This window comes from Rousettus aegyptiacus, unplaced genomic scaffold (genome assembly GCF_014176215.1).
Source record: "Rousettus aegyptiacus isolate mRouAeg1 unplaced genomic scaffold, mRouAeg1.p scaffold_m13_p_5, whole genome shotgun sequence".
Classification (NCBI taxonomy): Eukaryota; Metazoa; Chordata; class Mammalia; order Chiroptera; family Pteropodidae; genus Rousettus; species Rousettus aegyptiacus.
Genome location: NW_023416308.1, coordinates 19504076 through 19525086, shown reverse-complemented (window position 1 = coordinate 19525086; position 21011 = coordinate 19504076). Strand labels below are relative to the sequence as shown.

The 21011-nt window shown below is 49.9% G+C and overlaps 1 protein-coding gene across 2 annotated transcripts; it reads left to right on the top strand.

The window, feature by feature from the left end:
* The first annotated feature begins 992 nt into the window (after positions 1-992).
* On the top strand, positions 993-13507 carry ASPHD2 (aspartate beta-hydroxylase domain containing 2). 2 transcript variants are annotated; one of them, XM_016129678.2, is made up of 4 exons: positions 993-1175; positions 4832-5940; positions 11037-11150; positions 11684-13507. In XM_016129678.2, the coding sequence occupies exons 2-4, from the start codon at positions 5133-5135 to the stop codon at positions 11791-11793; spliced, it is 1032 nt and encodes a 343-aa protein (XP_015985164.1). In that variant the 5' UTR covers positions 993-1175; positions 4832-5132; the 3' UTR covers positions 11794-13507. The 2 variants fall into 2 exon arrangements, with proteins under 2 accessions (XP_015985164.1, XP_036077316.1); XM_036221423.1 differs by lacking the exon at positions 993-1175 and adding an exon at positions 3162-3547.
* The last annotated feature ends 7504 nt before the right edge of the window (positions 13508-21011 follow it).

Here is a 21011-nt window from a genome sequence, read left to right as displayed (position 1 = left end):
GTGGATTCTGGGACAGCGACAAGTAGGTTAAGGGACAGGAACAGATGGATTGTGGGCGGGCTGCCCCACTCAGTGTTGTCAGAACCTACCCATGCCCTGAGGCTCTTAACAGCTGTCCCATGGCCACTGTTAGCTTATTTTTCTCCCACGAGCCTTATCTCAAACGTTACTTCTGAGGCTTCCCTGGGGCCTCCACTCCCTCATGAAGTCCCCCACCCCACCCATTCCTTACACACTCTCATCCAGTCTGGTACTACTCTGAAGGGCGGGTGATTGTAGATTTACTCGGGCATCTTCTGGTCTACTTCTGGTTGGACTGTGACCCCCCTAGCCCCAGGAGCCTTGTCTGAACCCCTGACCACGGAGCACAGGGCCATGCACAGAGAGGTTGCCCAATCATTGAAATGATTCGTTCGATCATTTGTATTAAACGAAGGAGTTTTCCGAGAGACTAAGGGTCCTGTTTGATTTGCGGTTTCATTCCAAGTGCCCAAGAGGCCTTATAAGTGTATGCAGAATCAATCAATAAAGGATGAAGGATGTTAGGCAGGAGGAAGTGAAGGGGGAAAAATGAGAGATGGAAAGTGAAAGAGAATGAAAGAAGGAAATGTAGGTGGGGGAATCTCAGAGCGCCAGAGAGAGGTACAGAGGCGGAGAGAAGGAAAGAGAGACCAAGGGAGGGAGACCAAGAGAGAAACAGAGGGAGAAACGAGGAACGAATAAATTAATGCAAGCTGGACTTAGTATATTAACTGAATTCGGACTGGGCGGGTGGTGCGTCTTACTGCAAAGGGTCGCGGCCGCTATAGCAAAAGCCACCCGAGTGGGCGGCACGAGTCAGGTTACCCGTCACCCAGGGCACAACTAAGACAGATCCGCTTTGGGGGTCGGGGTCCCAGCCCGCCCGCCCGCCGCCCCCGCGTCGGCCCCGCCCGCCCGGCCGCGCGCGGCATTGTGGGAGTTGTGGTCCTCGCGGCCCCGCGGAGCGCAGAGCGGCGTCGGCACCGGTGAGGCACCGGCGAGGCTCCGGCTCGGGCTCCCGCGGCGTGGGCCGGGCAGCGGCCGGGCGCTGGCTCAGTAGCGCGGGCAGGGGGCGTCCGCGCGTCCGCGCCCTCGGGCGGCTGAGTCGCTCGGGCCTCAGCGGCCACCCCCGCCAACCGCGCGCCGTGGCACAGGTAAGCGGTGTCTCTGGGGGCTGCGGGACAGGAGGGCGGCGCGGCCGGGACGACCTCGCGACACCGGGAGGAGACGGGGACCTGGCGGCTGCAGGCCCGCGGTTCCCACGTCCGGCGCTGCGGCCGCTGAGGGTGCTGTGAAACGCGGGCGCCTGCCTGCGCCCCGCATCCCGGCCCGGCCACGGGGCCCTGCCAACCGATGCTCGCTACGTGCTGAGCGCACCGCCTCTGCTGTGTTCGCCGCCGGAGCCGGGCATCACCCTCCCCCTCCGCTGTGCCCCATCGCGGTACCCTCCCTCTTGTTAACTACCTCCCCCCCACCACCACCACACACACACACCGCCATCACCCTCCTCCAGATGACCCTGCTTGGTCCCTTTCCTTGCTTGCTCTCTCCCTCCCCCAGCCCTGAGCAAAACCCACTTCCCATATTTCCCGTGGTGACCCTCCTCCCCCATCTCCTGAGTTGATTACCATAAGCCTCATTCCGTATTCTTCAGTCGATTGCCCACTTTTCCTGTCAGTATTCACCTTTACCCAGTCCCATCCCCCTCCTCATCTGACCTCCTAGTGGTCACCATCTGTGTTAACCCATCCTCTGCCCACCCCTTTACCCTCAACTCTCCAGAGTGAGTGGATGCTGAAAAAGCTGGCCAAGATAGGAGAAAAGGTCCTCAGGTCCCCGCCCGAGAGGGCTGGCCCCAGGGCAGCTCCTGGCCCCTAGGTGGAGAGGGCGATGTGGATCACACACCTTGCCCAGCTCTGCCTACTCCCTGAGGGGGTCCTGGGGTGGTCGGATGGCACCCTGAGAGTGCCTGACCAGAAGCTCTTTGGAACTGGGAAATCTCTTGGACTGGTAATGAAACTGGATTAACCAGGTCAGAGCTATGAGTCTGTCTCCCAGATGTTCGTTCACTGTATTAGAAATTATATTTGATTGGACTTGCTCACCAGTTGGCCATGAATTTGGACCCTGTTCCCCAGAGCTGACTAACATTTGAGATCTGGAGTTGCATATTATTACTATGCAGAACTGCAATGAGATGTCCCCATCCCTAATGAGTACAGAAATGAAATAGATGAAAATGAACAGATGTGTGAAAGAAGCTAGAAGTTACTGTGGTCACTGAGACAGGAGCTGAGGAAGAGGGAGAATCCATCTGGGGAGATGGAGAGTTGTCACTGGGTGCTCTGAGGGTCAAATGCTTGAACCAGTGAGTACTTAATAAACTGCCAATCACCCTGCAAATATAAAGGTTTCTTTTAGTGTCACGTTTCAACTGTGAGCTTGCTGATCCACCTCTGGGGTCAGGGGCCTGCCTGCATATTTTGCTAAAAGTAACTGACAGGTCTGAAAAGCCCTAACTTCAACTCCCAGTGCTATTTATAATCTTGTGAGCAGGGTCAGAAGCTGGGGCTCAGGCATCAGGATCTTTTGTTGCCTTTTGTTTATAGTTCAGTTTAGGGAGCGCTCTTGGCTGGCATTGTACAGAATGAGCCTTCCCCAAGGGTGGAGGGGTAAGCAGCGGGGATGTCAGTGGAGCAGTGCCTTCATTGTGTACGCTGTCTTCTGTGTCTTCATTTTGATTGACTTAAACTCCAGAGGTTAGCAGAGCTGATGGGAGCTAACTCTTAACAGGTGTTTGTCAAATTATCACCATCTCACTCTTAGAACATTTAAGAACACCTCTCCTCCTGAGAGAGGGAGTTTAAAAGTTCCAATTAGAGGTTTAGCTCAGTAGTGGGGTGTTTGGCACACTGATAATAGTTTCACACTGAATTTCAGGAATCCTGGGATTCTGTTTCGGAAATGGCTGGCAAACGAAACACCTTTCATCCAGATTTTCTTTCCCTTCTCCTCCAGAGGAAACAGCCGCCAGTTATGGTAGTACTAAGAGAGAACCAGGGCACAGAGGGATCTGTTGCCATCCAGTGGGGCCCAACCTTTTTCTCTTCTCTCAAATCCATGAAGAAATTGAGAAAGTGTGAGAAAAAAAATTTAGCTTCCCCACTCTTGTATTTTTTTCTAGAAACATAAAAAATATACATGAATGTTCAGCATATGTGTTTTGGACTATTCAACATTTTAATCAAGTGATTCTTTATTACCCTAAGCTGGGAAGATGCAATGAGGCAGTTAATGAACACCTAAGGTTTCCCTTTCATTTCGGGCTTTGCAAGTTTGGGGACCAAAAAAAAAAAAATCGCTTGAAATGTGCGGCAACAAGGTGTCCAGAATCTACCTTCAGCTGTTGGAATTCTCAGTCCTGAGATATCGTTCCCTGATGCCCCACTTTTGGTTTGCTGGCTAATCAAAATAGGATGCCACACGTCAGAGCAGTCACCAGCACATATTGAATGCTTGCTATGATGTAAGTGCTTTATATCTGTCATTCACCTTCATGCAGCGAGATGAGCATTACCTCATGTTATAGATAAGGAAACTGAGACTTAGAGATGGGACCTATCAAGGGTTGGGATTAATACTCGATCCAGCCCGCCCACCTTCAGTTTGGATTCTTAATTTCACTGCTACATTGCAAGAATTTTCAGGCCAAGTTGAGTCCCCAGAGAAAAGAGAGAGTACAGCTTTCCCACTTTTTTTAGTTGTCTTCTCATATTCCTGAAAGAGAAGAGAGCAGGCAGAGTACAAAACGAATTGTCTGAATTATTTTGCTCCTCAAGATGAGGGAATATATTAGACTTGTAGAACATAGACCTGGCTGTTCACATCAGATTAGAAAATGCAAGATGGACAGAGGGTTTCATCTGGAAACATGTTAGAGGTTTTATAGACACAGGAAATCTGACAGCTGATCATACTTTAAGGTTATTAAGATAATCAGGGTTCTAGACACTGGTACTAACCATTGGCAAGATACGTGGCAAAGTACTTCTGTCTGTTTTGGAGACAGAGACCTGAAAAGGCTTCTGTTTCCATTCTATCCCATCACATCACTTTTGTAATCCCATGGATGAGGCCAGTAGGTAGTGTCCCAAGCAAGTAGACAGAAATGCCCTGTGTCTGCCATGGCTGCGACCCCAGAGAGCCTACTTCCTTTTCCAGTTTGATTTAGGCCCAACCCTTGTCAGAAGAGCAAAAGAGATTAAATGAGACCAATGAAGTGCTATGAAAAGAAAAAATAAAATGGAAAACATCCAGTTTTAAAGTTTCTTGTCATTTTTAAGATGCTTTTTAATCCAGATGTCTCTTTAATTAGAGGCACAAAGATTTAAGGAGCAATAAGCATTTATTAAATACCTACTAGAAAGAGTATAGCAAAATGGATAGCCATTGCTTTGAAGTCAGACGGGGTTGTGTTCCTGCTGTGGCTACACAAACTTGGGGAAGTTATAGGACTTCTCTGAATCTCAGTTTCCTCATTAGTAAAAATGGGAATAATAGCACCTCCTAATGATGGCTTAAAATAGATGGAACTACTGTGATTTTCAAACAGTACTTCATGCAGATGAAACTGCTGGTCTTTTGGGAAATGAGGCCGATGGTAAAATGGGGAGAGAGAGTACACAAGATTGAAAAGTGTATCCCCTATTAACAAGGAGCTCACAGAATGATCTGAGACTTTACATTTTAGTCGAGGACTTTTCCAGGTAGAAAATTTATTCTTTTTTTTTTTTTTTTTTTTTTATCCCAGGCTTGGACTTCTTAAGAAAATCATTTCACAGTACCAACCCCACTTGCTAATGTGACATAAAGCAGCTCCTTCTACTCTGCCCACAGTGACTTTTGCCCAGAGCGGAGTGGTGGGCACAGGTGGCCTTGTTGTTTATCCATGCTGCCCTTGGCAGGATCTGAGGAACAGTGGCAGCCATGCCTCCCCCTACCCCAGCTGCCCCTTCCCCCCCGCGCTAACCTGCACGGTGCGGGTGCCCTTGGGACCCCAGAGGCCTGACTCTCTGACCCTGCCTCACACCTTCAACAACAACTCCCTCAAGATGTCACTTGAGTGGCTGGTGGCCTGGAGCTGGTCATTGGATGGCCTGCGGGACTGCATCGCCACGGGCATCCAGTCCGTAAGGGACTGCGACACCACCGCTGTTGTCACCGTGGCCTGCCTGTTGGTCCTGTTTGTGTGGTACTGTTACCATGTGGGCCGGGAGCAGCCCCGGCCCTACGTCTCTGTCAACTCCCTCATGCAGGGCACAGATGCCAACGGGCTGCAGAACGGGTACGTGTATTGCCAGTCCCCCGAGTGCGTGCGCTGCACCCACAACGAGGGCCTCAACCAGAAACTCTACCACAACCTGCAGGAGTACGCCAAGCGCTACTCCTGGTCCGGCATGGGCCGCATCCACAAGGGCATCCGCGAGCAGGGCCGCTACCTCAATAGCCGGCCCTCCATCCAGAAGCCAGAGGTCTTCTTCCTGCCCGACCTCCCCACCACGCCATATTTCTCCCGGGACGCCCAGAAGCATGATGTGGAGGTGCTGGAACGGAACTTCCAGACCATCCTGTGCGAGTTCGAGTCCCTCTACAAAGCTTTTTCAAACTGCAGCCTCCCACAGGGCTGGAAAATGAACAGCACCCCCAGCGGGGAGTGGGTCACCTTTTACTTGGTCAATCAGGGGGTTTGCGTTCCCAGGAACTGCAGGAAGTGCCCACGGACGTACCGCTTGCTCGGAAGCCTTCGGACCTGTATTGGGAACAATGTTTTTGGGAACGCATGCATCTCCGTGCTGAGCCCTGGGACTGTGATAACGGAGCACTACGGACCCACCAACATCCGCATCCGATGCCATTTAGGTATGTCACCGGGCCAGGTGTCTCCTAGCATTCGCCCTTCTAAGTACAGACTTACGGGAATCCAGACATCACAAAAGCTCAATAGCCAGAATTGTGCTTTTCACATTCTTTATTGTATTTCTATCACAAATCGATGAATCACCTATAAACAATTGTAATAGCAGAGATTGGGTCAAAAAAGAAACTCATGATCAGTATAAACCTCATTTCTGACATAAGCTCTGTCCAAAGGAGCTTTCTGCAATGATGGAAATGATCTCCATCTGTACTATCCAATATGGTAGCCAGTAGCCACCTGTGACTACTGAGTGCTTGCAGTGTGGCTAGTGTGACTTAGGAACTTAATCGTTACCTGAATCGGAATTTAAGTGGCCACATATGGCTAGTGGCTACTGTATTGGACAGCAGACCTCTAGAGCCAAAGATTGTCATGATTTTGAGGTTCGTAATGACACCGGGAGGCTGAGAAAGTGCCTTCTGAATCTTCAAGGGCAAAATGATGCTTAATGGTGATTTTACTCAGATTCTAGGCAAATCGGTGATACGTGTACTGTGTGTAGCAGTGGTTTTGAGAACAAGGTTGGAGTTGAGTTGCCTTCGTTGAGTCCTTGCCCCACCTCATGCTAGCTCTGTTACTTTTGGAAAGTCACTTCACCTTTTTGAGTCTCAGTGTCCTCATTTGGAAGGTGGAGGTAAAAAGATCATATTTAGCAGAGTTACTCTGAGGATCTGGTAATAAAATGTGTATTATAAAACGTTTGTTCACACAGAGTCTGATAGAGGGTTGGTACTTAGTAAAAGTAGACTTGAAAACAACTCGGTAAATATGGATGTTAGTTCCTGGTGAGTGGTGATAATGGCTTGTTACGGTGGGGGTGGGGGGTGATGGCACCTCCAGTTAGCATCCCAAGTTAGAGGAGCATGCTGGGAGCCTCAGCAAGGCCCAGCTTTGGGAGTTTGCAGTGCTGCCTTGGCCTCAGGTCGGAGGCAGGAAAAACACGAGGATCCCTGTGTGGGCGGAGCAGGAGTTCATAATTACTTCAGCGAGGCCTTGGGGCTGCCTGGGGGGACTTGAGCAGGATGCCCCAGGCCCTCGGCTTCTCTTGCTCTCTCTCGGGATTCTGAGTAAGATGTGGCTTAGACAGAGGGCTTCACAGCTTTAACAAATGAAAGGAACTAGATTCGAGCAATTGACACTATATTTCAAGGAGAAAGGCAGGACAAGGTTGAGGCTCTGAAGGAGGTGCCCTGGCTTGGTGGTCAGCTGTGTGACTTTGGGCAAGGAACTGAATCTCTTTATGCCTCAGTTTCCCCATCTGTAAAGTGAGGAGATAAGTACTTAACTCACAGGATCATTGATGAAATAAAGTAATATCCTCTGTAGCTACTTGACGTGGTGCCTGGCGCGTGACAGCATTTGATAAGCTGGTCGCTCTTAGGGTCAAACACCATGTTGGACAGTGTGAGAAAGAGTCCACGAGACATGGTCTGTGCTGCCAGGAAACAGTGGGAAATGAATAGGCTTTGGCAGCAAAAACACCTGGACTCAGATCTGTGAGCCCCATTTGTCGAGTGGCCTCGGGCAGGGCCTGGAAACTCTTTGAGCCCCCTTTTTTTCCTCTCTCAAATGGAAGTAATGATACCTACCTGGAGGTTGGTTGCAGGATCAGAAGTGCTATGTGTCAATGAAAGGAGCTCTGATTAAGAAGTGAGGTGATCATCTAAGTGATGATCATGATTAGTGAGACCGCTGTGCAAGACGCCAGGGTTCACTCAGAGGTTGCGAGAGCTGCAGGTGGGCTGCTCAGGGGAGGTGATCTGACGTTGCAGGATCGCTGGGACCGCCAGGGTGGAACAGTGGAGAAGCCTTCCCCTTGGGGTTTAGGGGAGCTGTGTGTGGGCTTGCTCAGGAGACCAATGGTGGATGCTAAGGTTGGAGAGTTTGTGTGGGAGCAAATCACAGAGGGTCCCCTCTGCCGTGCTCAAATCCATGGAGGATTGAGGCTGTGGGCAATGGGGAAAATACTGTTTTGTGTTTTTTTAAGGTTTTCCTTTTATGTTTTTTTAAAAGCTTCAGAATGTTGTAGGGAAGGACATTTGCAGATGGAATTCCAGGCAGGTGTGCTGAACAGGAAGGCTGGTGGCAAGAAAACCAAAGATTGGCTTCCGCTGTATTAATGCCTTTTGTGCATCTGTGCAGTGTATGAGCCTGCTTTCTTACATGTCATTCTCTTCTCCGCCCGGCCAGTTACTGGCCACCAGAAAAAATGGGTTGCTTCACATTTCTCTGACAGGAGGAAACCTTGGACAACATGGCTAGTCCTCATGGCCAGGGCGAGCTCTATGCTTGGGTTCGCTCAGCGTTTCCTTTTTTCAGGCACACATTCATATCCACCTAGGAAGGAAACAGGTGTGTCTGATTCATGTGACCTCGTGTGTTGACAGAAAAGGAGTCTAGAGAGAATGAACTCAGAAGGAGTTCAAGCTTGATACATGCTTGATACATAACTCTACCAATTACTTGGCTGAAGGTAGAGGAAGCACTTGTGGTTCTAGAACTGTGCTCTTGAAATGCCAACCCTTGTCCTCCTTTTCTGCCTCCCATCCGAGCTACAGTTGGTGGGACTGCCCCTCCGGACGACTGCAGCCCCAGCCACTGCTGTTTGTCCAGTCGGTGTGTGTGGTACACAGTCGCGGAGCCCTCTAGGGGCGGCGTCACTCAGTCTCCACTCCATGTGGAACCCCGGGACAGCTCTAGCCCAGATGTCACCAGGCGTAGTGTATGGGGCCGGGATGTCCTGAACGTGCGGCGACAAACCCCTGGGAAGCGACCTCTGACATTGTCCAGGCAGGTGTTCCCGGGGAGGCAGATATCCATCCGAATGCCCAACCCTCTGGAAAGGGTAGATGAAAAAGCATGAGCGTCTTCAGAAAATGCTTGCTAAATAAGCACAATTGAACTCTCATTTTCCTTCCATGCATATTCTGTTGGATTTCTGGGCTGCCTAGCTGTGTGGTAACAGCAAATCAGCTGATGTTTGCCTCGCCCACCCTGAGTGCCAGCCGCCAGCCTCCTGAGTGGGGGCTGCTGGTGGACAGGGACCTTTCTCCACCCTTCTCCCACCTCCTTCACTGGTTGGCGGGGATGGAGCAGCATACTCTAAGCCAGAGAGGGGCCCGGGCACCTGGGACTGGCCGAAGCCATGTGCGGGGCCCGTCTCTATCCCCAGGAGCCACCTGAATTCTTCATTTGGGGGGATATTGATTACTTATGCCCACTAAACTGGAAGCAGGAATGGTAGGCTACCGGAAGGCTGGGCAGGGTGTCAGGGGAGGTAGAGGAGAGTAAGTGTGGGGCTGGCAAGCCAGCAAGCCAGGCCATTGTCCTGTTGTACCGTGGTGCATGGCAGTGAATCATTTAGTGGCTCAGAAAAGGGGGCACTTCTTTCTGAAACCCTGGGGTAGCCTTTCTCCACCTGAACCAACAAGTGAGAGCATATGTGTAAAGAGGGCGTGGCCTGAGGGCTCTCTTCTTCTGGGCCAGTGAGCCAGCTGGATCCCTTGACCCCTCACCCCTGCAGCAGTTAACAGCAGCGGGAGATCGTGATTTCAGAGTCAGAATGGACAGTTTCAGCTGATTCAATCAAATGTACTATTGATGGCTGAAACATGTTGACTGGGAAAATCAGCGATCACTTTGTTATCACTGCTACTAATCTAAAAACTAGCATTTATATCATACCGTTCAGTGTTATAAGAGCCTATTCATTGGAACCAGACAGATTTGGAATCAAATCTCAGCTCCTGCGAAAACTAAATAGTGAATTCCAGCAGGTCATTTAACTTCTCTGAATCTCAGGTGCTCCATCTGGAAAGTGGGTGAAGTGATGTTTGTAAAGTGTGTAACACAGACCTGCTCACAGCCTGTAGTTACTGGTAGCAAGGACATGTAGCCCTGGAAAGTAAATATGCTAATGTCTCCCCTTTACAGACAAGGAAGCTATGGCTCAGAGAGGTTGAGTGTTTGCCCAACGTCACACAGCACATAAGAGTCAGAGGCAGTCTCTGACTCCAGGTCCTCTGTCCTTCCCACTGCTCCATGTGACCTCTGTTAGAACTCTTAGTGCATATATGCTTCCTGGAGTCATCCATTTCTGGTTCAAATTGTGCATTAAAATACCCTGCCTGTTAGAAAGCTGTTTCAGATTTGTCTGAAGGGGCATTTGGTCACAGGGGGGAGCGCCAGCTGGCCCAGAGTCATGGTTGTCACAGCGGGTCACTGAGGACAGATGAGAACACCACAGTTTGAGCCCCTCCACTAGGGCCCCACTTTCTCCTGGGTCAGTCCTTCCTGAGAGTCACCGGGCTGACCCAAGCTCTCCTGAATGCATTAGTGACGGGGGCCCAGCGTGTCCCTAGGATTGGAGCTGGGGGCGCGAAAGCACGCGCACGGCAGGTCTCAGCCAGTTCCCCCTCTCCAGGGTGTTAGACACTCAAGCTTGGGACTCGCCGCTAGTGTTTGAAGCATATGGCTCCTTACCAAGTGTCTCCTTCTCTTAAAACTCAGGCATTTCCTTAGAGGTATCCTCCAGTTTTCCAGAACGAGGCCAGGAAACTTTGACTAAGAGCGTGCCATCTCGGGCCTGGTTTAAAGGTTGGAACCCAGAGAGGAAGGCGCCGTGTGAGCCTTTGCCTCTTTAATCTCACCTAAAACAGCCCTAGAGATGAGATTATAGGAAACACAATTATTGAAAGGTGAGGGCCTGAACCTGGGTCCCTCAATGTCTGGGGGCCCGTGGTTGGGCTTCAGGAATCTTAAAGGTGTAGAGCAAGCCTTGGTTCCTGGCTTTAATCAGAGGAACCCATAACCAACAACAGAAGGAATGAGTTTCTCCAAGGAGTGTGACAGGGATCCAGGTGCACAGCCTGTATTTGCCCTGTTGAACTACCCTCCACCCCAAACAGGGCGCGGGTGAAGACTGAGTGCTTGGGAAGCTGAGAGCTCTCCCCAGAGCAGCCACCCTGCCCCCCCCCCAACTTCCGGCAACCCTGATCCTGCCGGCCTTCATTCTCTCTCCTCTGCTTTTTCTCCCAAGGTCTGAAAACTCCCAGTGGCTGTGAGCTGGTGGTTGGGGGAGAGCCCCAGTGCTGGGCAGAAGGCCGCTGCCTCCTCTTTGACGACTCTTTCCTGCATACCGCATTCCACGAAGGTAGGTTCTGCCTCTCCCACTGTTGCTGTTTTTTTAAATTGACTTTATTCTTTTAGTGCAGTTTATAGGCTTTCAGAAAAACTGAGCAGAAAGTACATAATCACTCCCATACTAATTTCCCCTTTTATTAACATCTTCCATTAAGTATGGTACATTTGTTGTAAATTGATGAGCCCATATTGATACATTATTCTTAACTATAGTCGATAGTTTATATTAGGGTTCACTCTGTGTTGGACATTTTATGGGTTTTGACAAACGTATAATGACATATATCCGCCATGACAGATCTTACGGAATAGCTTCACTGCCCTAAGCATCCTCCATGCTCCACCTACCACAAATTCTCCCCCGCCCACCACCCATTTCCTTCATGTACTCTGCTCAGAATCTTAGGAAGCCATGATCATATTCTTGACCAGAGACATCCTCTGATCTGCGCCTGAAAGCTAACCGGGTGGGCTCCAGCTCCGCACGGGTCCTGGCTGCAGGGCTGCGTGAACCGAACCTCTCCTCTCTCGCCCCCGCCCCAGGTTCAGCAGAGGATGGCCCACGGGTGGTTTTCATGGTGGATTTGTGGCATCCAAATGTCGCAGCAGCCGAGCGGCAGGCCCTGGATTTCATCTTTGCTCCAGGGCGATGAGAACATTTCCCGTGCGGGGGTCGGCAAGAGTGGCCGGAGGTCGGCCTGGGCAGGCTGTGGTGCAGTCCAGCGGCCACCGCGTCCGGATTCCATGCTCAGAAACCTGCCTCAACAGAAAGGTCTTATTCGGGATTTTTATATCATGTTGGGTCCCTCTTTCCTTCGGTTAATGTAAATGGGGAATTTTCAGCCTATATTTCTTTAGATTTTTTTTTTTCCTTCCAATCATTTGCTTCTGCACTTCCGTTCTGTCTAATGGAGTGTTACTTTGCTCTGTGACCAGAGGCTCCGTGCCCCTGTTGTCTGTGTCTCATTGCTACTTGATTTTTTCAGTCCTCTGAAACAGAGTAATCAAATGGTTATTTGTCTGAATGTAACAACGTAACACTTCTTGTGGTCACCTTAAAAGAAAAAAACAGAAACATAAACACTGCAAACCAGAATACTGGAGAACTTGGCCTCTGCTGCTGTCCAGTCACACAAGGGACCCTTCAGCACCCCCAGGGCATGGGGAGAGTCTGCATTCCCGGGACCCAGCTGGCTTCATTGGCAGGGTGGACACGGGTAGGGGCAGTGCACTGTGTCACGGCCTGGGGAAATGTCACCATCTGTTCATCCCACCCCAAGCCCTTTCAGGTCCCTGGTACAGAGCATTTAGCTGGTGGGACTGGAGGCTTTTCTGTAATATTACTGTCCTTCAAGGCTGAGGCTGGTGTCCTCAAGAGCCCAGGTGGGGCTCCCACGCATCAGCCACAGAACGAGTAACTCACTTACCTCACTGCCTACAGAAGCCCCACTGCCAAACGGGCCTAAAACACTTCCTGTTTTAGCTGTTTCGATGACGAACTTTGAGACCACCAGGTTGGCTGATAGGAGCTGTGGCGGGATAAGACCTCACTCATCCAGGAGCATTCTGGAGAGCCTTTTTCTGGCAAAACTGGAGTCGCAGATCCGACCAAAGTGTCTGTTTTGTTCCGGAGTTCTGTTGCTTATGATTTTTCATTTATTTGTATGTAAATGTTCAAGCTCTGGACTCAGGAATAGTGAAAGAGTCAGCCCTGTGTCTTGTCTTTGCACAAGGTGTGCACTAAGTGATGGCAACCTAAGCCAACGTGTGAGCGAGGACACTGGGAAGACCACAAACCCGAATGACCCACAGTCACGACGCTGGCTTTTTGGCCAGTTCGGGGCACTCAGTCTAGAGAACAGCCTCCTGCGTGGCCGACGTGTGAAAGGGCAGCCTCCAGCCATGCTAGAGATGCCATTTTTAAATAACATATTACGGCAGTGTCAGGTTGATAAAGCCACGGAGCGGTTTGGAGTGCACAACTTGTCATATGTACAGCTTCAGTGTTTCTATCCAAATGGAAACCAGAAGCTTCTGTGAGGAATAACCACCAGAAGTAAACATGATCTGAAAAGCACTAGGCAGTTACTAGCAAGTGTGCAAAGAAAACGTTTCTACAGTTGAGTAAAGTTTCTACCAGATATTTTTCAGTGATTAGAATGAAGAAAACAGCAGACATTTCAAAACACCTGAAGTCTTTTTATTCATTAAGTATTTGTTGAAGAATCACTGAGGTGCATGATTTCTGTACATACCAACTGCTCTACGTTTACAAAGCCAACAGCTCACACAGGTACCTGGCTGCCTGTACTCATGTGACGTGGTTGGGGAACAGGAGATAAATAAAGGATCTTGCTGAAAACCTGAGTGAAGTGGTAAAGTTGTCTGTAGGGAAGATGCGATTTGGGCTGCAGTTCTGAGAGGGGCAAGTGTATGAGTTTGAGGCTCTTGGCTTTCAGATCATTTCACAGCAACAGGTGGGACCCTAAAAGTGATCCCGTATAATGAATGAAGCAAATGTAGTTCTCAAATAACAGGTATCGGGTTGGGGAGACAGCAGATTTTTGTAGTGTTTAGGAACTGAGGATGTCACACTGGGCAAAGAACAAGGACTTCGGCTTCAGGAAAGCTGAGGGTTGGAGACTCAGTGCCAGGAGTTCATTCTCACACGACCTGGGGCAGGTTACAGAGCCTCTGGGAGCCTCAGCCTGCTCCACTGTAGAGATGGTGCCTGGCACATGAAGCAACGATGTCGGTTCCCTTTCTGCTGTACCAGTGGTTCTAATCAGTTACAGAGAAGCAGGTGAGGAGGAAGGACAGGTAAGGAAGAGATGGATGAACAAACACATTTGATCAGGGATGGTAGTGGCCAGGGGTGCCACTGGCTCCTTTTCTTTGCCTGTGGCTAACTACAGGGGGAGAAGCAGATATCTCAATAGCTACATTTTCAATTTTTCCCTTTGTGTTAGAAGAGGGACAGGTGACCGCTGGCAGCCTGGTACCCTAGGAGCAGCCCGGCTGCAGGCTGTTTTCCCACGCAAGCCTGCTTCCCGTTGGCAGCCCTGCTGCCGTGGAAACGGGAAGAGCACTACTCACCTGGGGCTGCAATTTTCTCACTCTCCTAATGTGTGTGTTTCCAACTAGGCAATTGCTAAAGTAATTTACATGCTACAGCTAGGGATGCTCGAGGTGACAAAGGGGAGCCAGCCATGCCCGCCCAGCAACAAATGAGAAGCCCAGCCTTCCACCCGAGACAGCCGGCATGAGCTTCAAGGCCAGATTGCATAAGGTCGATTTGCGCCAGGTCACATCCCAGGTCTCCCAGGCACCTGCTCAGCATCCCTCAAACTTGCCTAAGTTGTCTGGGTTCTGAGCCCTTTAGTGGCAGTAACTCCACTCGTAACATCGAGTGCCCTACAACCTATAGTGGGGGAGGGGAAGGGTAATCCTAATCCACTGGTTCTTGACTTTGGCTGCACAATACAATTACCTGGGGAGTTTTGGAGAAATACTGATGCCCATGTCCCACCCCCAAAGCATCTCATTTCTATGTTCAGAGGGTGGGACAGTGGTCCTGGTGTTTGTTTTAACCCCTTTCCTGCCGATTCTAATGTGTAGCTAGAACTGAGGGTCGCTGCCCTGGGTAGCAAGAAATGGCAAGGCCTTTGACACCAGCCAGCTCAAGGTTAGAGTCTGGGCTGTGCCCCTGTGTAATGGGGTCAGGGCACCTAACTTTGGTCCCTGGGAGACAGTGTTTTAACACACTTCAACAGTGTCCTGATGAGCCTTTTGTAAGACTAACATCCCTATTCTCAGTCCTTGGGTTTCCAGAACCTGACCCAACAGGGCATTATTAGTCCACTAATACCTGAAGGCACACCGAGCTTGTGATCCAGACCTGACCAATCAGAGCCTTCCAAACTCCTGGCCACTCAGGGATTGGGTCAAGGCTGAGCTCATGATCCAGACCTGACCAATCAGAGCCTTCCAAACTCCTGGCCACTCAAAGATTGAGTCAGGGCTGGGTACATGATCCAAGTTCTTTTGCTGAGACCATTAAGAAAGAGGCAGCTTTTCTTGGGGTGGAGGTGGGGATCTATTGTCAGGAAAATCTGAGAGTGAAACTCACAGAGAAAGGTAGATCCCACCCTGTGGAGATTTTCTGAATCCTAAGTATAGCTTTTCCTGGAACCAGCTCTACCTCTAGACTTTTCAGTTACATGAGCCAATAAGCTCCCATAAATATGAGAAGCAAAGGCTAAGTACAAATACTGTTTTTAAGGACCATCATGCCCTGCTGCCAGCACACTCGTAACATTTACCTCCCCAGCTGAATCTTGCTAACCAGATGTAAACACAGGGAACAGGACAGAATAAGGCCATATATTTTAGAGCAGCTGACAGATGGCAGTGAAAATACTCAAGCAGATTGTAACATTAGGTGGCAGGAGGCCACACACACACAGATTGATTTACTTTCTGCCCTCTTCCCACGCACACACACTGGTCCTAATTTCTGATTACCTACCTTCCCTGTGTTTCCCCACTCCAGCATCTCAGCCACCCCCAAGTCTAGGGGAGGGTGTTTCCTCCTTGAGTACACGGAATGCACTATGCACTCTAGGAGATGCCTTCACATGCATTATTAGTCCACTAATACTTGCAGCCAAACTGGGGTAAGTAGGGGCAGTTGTGCACATTTAACAGGAGCAGACAAGCTCAAAGTGGGCAGCTGATGTGAACAAGGTCACGTGGCGAGCCTGCTGGAGGATGAGCTGGAATCAGGAGCCAGGTGTCCAAGCTCAAAGCTCAGCAGTCTTTTGAACTCTAGACCTACATCAGGCCCCACTCTCCGAGGCTTGCAGAGGGGCTCCCTGCACTGGGGCCCCTGGGAGGCTCTCTGCCTTCTCAAGACACACCGATCTCCATTTTCAGACGGTCTGCAGTATGCCGTGCCTTTTACATACATTACATTTTCCTCCCCAATTTAAAGAAAATGACACTGAGGTTCACAGAAATAAGTCACAGAGCTACGATTGGAACCCAGGGCTCGGACACCAAAGCCCACGTGCTTCTACCGCCACAGGAACCATCGCGTGGGCTGCTTAGAGGTCAAGGGCGTACATTCAGATTAAAGTGCCTTTTTATCGGCATACACAGGAGGTGGCTTGTCTCACCCTCCCCCTAACCAAGGGGGCCTTGCTGGGACCCGTGGTCAGGGCCCCAGGCCCTTCCCTGGGAGCGCTGGGCCCAGCTGATGAGGAAGGCTGGGCAGGAGAGAAGGGCTGGCAGTCAGCTTGGACAGGGACAATCACGAAATGGCCTCTTTGTGGCTCTTGACAGGATTCAAAAGGCACACTGGGTTTTATTCCCAGGAGGAATACAGCTGATTTTAGGTTAGGACATTTAAAATAAACAGAGAGGTGTCCTTTTTTAACCTTGAAGACTTCAGAACCTTCACCTTAAGCTTCCCAAATTCAACCAATATGTGGGAAAAAGATCCAGAGTATCTTTATTTTTCCTAAGCTAGTGTTGATCTCACACACCCTGCCCTCCACAGTCGCTTCATGGAGGAGTCCCAAGCCAGGGGACAGGAGAGCGGTCCCCTCCTACTGCTCGTTTCCCAAGACAAGTCAACAGCTAAGGGTAGGAACCAAAGTTGAGGGGAGGGGAAGGGGCGGAGTGATTGGCAGGGATGGACATACACTACTGCACACAGTCTGAGAGACCCTGCCCCGCCATGGTCCCCACTCACTCCCTCTAGGACTCCTTGAGAACAGGCCACCCTCCTGGTCGCTTCCTTATCTGAAGGCAGTGCCTGTCATAAAGTAGGCATGCCCCTCTACTTTCCCACAAACCTAATCCATACCCCAGTGTGGGCATTTCTTATCTCCTAAGTATTCCTCAAATCTGCTTGTTTCTCTCGATTATCTAGCCACCTCCTGCACCAGGCCACTAACCCAGATAATCACAGCGTCCTAATGGTTTCTGCTCCTGCCTTGCTTATCAGCCAGCCATTCAGGAGCCTCTGATCTTTCTAATGAGAACCAGATCGAGCCACTCGCATTCCAAGGCTCTCCTTCGCCTGCACCTTGGCATCCTGGCAAGGCCCCATGTGGTGCAGCCCAGCTATCCTGGCAATCCTCACTTGCTCTAGCACTGCACTGTCAAAAGACAGGGAGCTTGGACTCACCAGAAGGACAAATATATCCTGTTTTCAGGGTGGGCGTATTAGTTTCCTGTGGCTGCTGTAACTACCATAAACTTGGTGGCTTAAAACAATAGAACTTTATTCTCTCATATTTCTGGAGTTCAGAAGTCCAAAATCAGTTCACTGGACCTAAATCGATGTGATTAGTTCAAATATCCCTCTAGGGCATGAGTCCACAGCCTCTAGGCTGCAGACCCGTACTGATTCGTGGCCTGTTAGGAACCACACTGCACAAATAGGAGGTGAGCAGCGAGCAAAAGAAGCTTCATCCGTATTTGCAGCCACACCCCAGAGCTAGCAACACTGCCTCAGCTCCACCTCAGATCATTGGGCATTAGATTCTCATAGGAGCATCGAACCCCGATGCCAAAAAGATTGAGGACTGCTGCTCTAGGGAACAGAGATCTTTTCCCAGTAGGAATCTACTTGCCACTATTAATCACTCCACGGGTAAGTAGTCCTTATTGTTCACAGGAGGCAGATTCTGCTAAGCAGCAGGGCAGGGATGGCCGAAAACAGAACCTCTCACTTCTTCTACCTCCTCTGTGCTCTCTGCCTGAAGGAGGCTGTTGTCCTTGATGACAGTGGCACTCTGGTGTCAACTGTAAACCAAGGCAGGACAGGCTGTCTTGCAAATGCCGCCTTTCTCGGGGAGCATCACCATGAGAGCATGGGGCTCGATCCAGCAGCTCTGGGGTGCCTCACATTTAGAGTCTAATTTTGAGGGTATAGGTCTGGGGCTGTGATTAAACGATGTCCTGAATGCCTCCTAAACCTTTGAAATATTGAATAGGAAGACAAGGGATTGAGCATCCCTGTTCCGGCAGCCTCTGGGCTAGTCACAATCAGGGCTGCGGCCACGGGGGACTAAGCCAAGCTCCACTACAGAAAACTAAATGGGACCTGAGAAGCAAAAGGAAGACGTGTGCCTGTACACGTCTCATCTCCGGGTGTTAGTTCTGAATTAATGCTGGGTGGATGAGACTCCACCCAGAGGAGGAAAGGCCCTTCCCATGCAGGGTTATAGCTCAATGGAGAGAAGAGAGTTCGCAGCCTGAATGCATTATAAAGCTGTCTTCTTTGGTCTGATCCAGGGGGACACCGGTTGGAGCCAGAGGGCAATGTGCCAAAGCAGCCACAACTAAGCCTGGAGGGCTAGACTAGTGAGTGTTTCCGGAGGCTTCAGAACAGTGGGAACCCACACTGCAGGGAGCCACTCTCTAAGTTGACCCAGCTATTTGACAAGAAAATAGGTAGAGGAGTGGGGGGGGGGGCGGCGTGACTTTGTCCCCCCCCTCCTCCTCAGCCCCAACAGACACATCCTAGCTCCAAGGAATGATCTCCCTCGAGTTGCCCCTCCCCCATTTCTTCCACCATGTTGTGTCCTCCAGCTCAACCTGCTGAGTGTTGTCAAAATGCAGAGTCGTCTCACTGCCCCCCGGGGATTCCATCACATCCCTCCTGCAGAAGCTGGCTGGGAAGCCAGGAAGGCTGGGGCTTGGGGCCTATGTGGATAGAGTCCACACCCAGATAAGGGTGCCCTGCTTGGAGGCAGGTGGGACACTGGACAATAAAGAGGGGCCAGGGCAGGGCCCAGATAGGAAGTGGGGATCCAGCTGGCTATTAACACCAGGCTCTGGAACTCATAGGAAGGTGAGAGGTGCTCACAACATCTTCCTTAACCGTCCAGCCCAGTTCTCCAAGATGGGAAAGGAAGTAGCTGGAATCCAAGACCAATGCTTTGTCTAGCATTTGGCCAAAGGGTCCTTATGCCAAACCTGCAAGGAACCTAGTTTGGGGACAGGATATAGTGTTAGGTAGCTAGTCAGACACAAGTGACAGGGGGAACAAAGGAATAGGGAGCCAGCCTAGAAAATGCCCAAAGAACACCCTATCGGTAATTAGAGAATTCCTCCTGCAGCCCCAGAGACAAAGGAGGGTCATAGTCTTAGCTGGCCTAATCCAGCTACAGACGCCTGTGCAGAAGGCATTTTGCCTACAATGTAAGCTTCATTATAACACTATGTTTATGCCTGTAAGTTCATAAATCTAATTGTAACAGACTGAATTCTGGGTACGCACATGCGCACTAGGCAAAGAATTATATAGCAGCCAAGTGTCAATCAAAATGCCAATCACCTAAGAACTCCTTTGTCACCACCCATCACTGCCCCAAATATAATGCAGACCACTCCCTCCCCCAGGGTTACAGCTCTCTATCTTCCCTGGCTGTAACCCGTACATCCCCCAGGGGCATGTGACCTTGTTTCCCTCGTTAGCCAGTTTCAGGCTTGACCCATCTTCTACCCCATAATGTGCTTTTAATAAACAAATATTTCTCATATTCACTGAGTTGAAATTCATTACTTTGGCAGTGAAAAGGACTTAGAGGTGTGTGTTACCAGAACTCTGATCGCTCCAACGGTAATAATAGCATGCAAGTATTATCTATTTCTGTGTAACAAATTACCCCAAAAGCGAAGCTTAAATACATTTATTATCTCACACTCTGAGGGCTAGGAATTTGAAGTGGCTTAACTTGATGATTCTAGCTTAATTTTCAAAAGGCTACAGTCATCTAAAGGCTTGACTGGGCCTACAGAACCTGCTTCCAAGAAGGTTCACTCACGTGGAGGTCAGCGGACCTCGCCACGAGGGCTTCTTGAACATGCTTCCCCCGTATCAGCTGAACAAAGAGATGGAAGCTGTAATGTGTTTTCTAACCTACTCTCAGAAGTCAGTCATTTTCACCATATTCAATTCATTAGAAACGAGTCACTAAGTAGAGCCCACGCTCAAGGGAGGGGAATTCAGTCCATAATTTGTGGGAAAGAATTTGTGGACCTATTTTAAAGTGACTATCACATGTGGGTCTTCATTCTGCTGTGCTAATTACAAGCTCTTTATTTGATTGTTAAGATTCGAAGGGAAGCACCTGGCTGCCTGGAGCACTGATTCTCAGAAACAAAAGCATTTTGTATTAAAAGTGTTATTGGACTCAAAGACAGTCCTGAGAAATGAGATGAGAAGGGAGGTTTCTGAAAACAAAACAAACAAGATGAAGATCTACCAATGGCCAACATCTCAGGAAGGCCCAGCGACAGCCAAGCAATCTTCTTGTGAAATGGAGCTGGTGTGGAAGGGTTCTTGAGCACAGGCAGTTAGCTGAGCTACTGGTGGGTGAATGAAAATGGGTTCTGTGCTCCAAACGCTGTCCTTGTTTCAACAGATAACAGGCTGTGATTTCATTGAGCTCAAGACTCTGGGGACCTTGCAATTCTGGACCACCAGTGAGCAAAAGTTTGGCTGCTTAAAAATACTCCACGAGAGCAAAGGAATGTGTTGCGTTGGTCAGTCATGAAGGTTCTTTGAGAGGCCGGCATGGAGACTTGTAATGAATTTTTTCTTAGAGAATTTACCAGAGAAGTAGGACATGGGAAAAATCACTCTTTTAGGCCAGCCAGTGGCAGGAGGGTAAAAAAGGGTGATTGGCCTGGTGTGCTGGGCCAGCCATGCTGAAGCTGGTGCTCTTTGGAGCAGTGGCTGCAAACTGTCACCTTCTCAGAGAGCATTGTGAAGCGCGTTCTTCCTCACCTGGCCTCACTGGATCAGGTAAGAAAAGGGAAATATGTTCATGCAAAATATGTATACACATACATG

Excerpts from the sequence above, each read along its gene's own strand:
- ASPHD2 (XM_016129678.2), top strand. The coding sequence starts at position 5,133 with ATGTCACTTGAGTGGCTGGTGGCCTGGAGCTGGTCATTGGATGGCCTG. Across the intron at positions 5,941-11,036 it reads CCGCATCCGATGCCATTTAG|GTCTGAAAACTCCCAGTGGC; the intron begins GTATGTCACCGG and ends TTTTCTCCCAAG. Across the intron at positions 11,151-11,683 it reads GCATACCGCATTCCACGAAG|GTTCAGCAGAGGATGGCCCA; the intron begins GTAGGTTCTGCC and ends CCCCCGCCCCAG.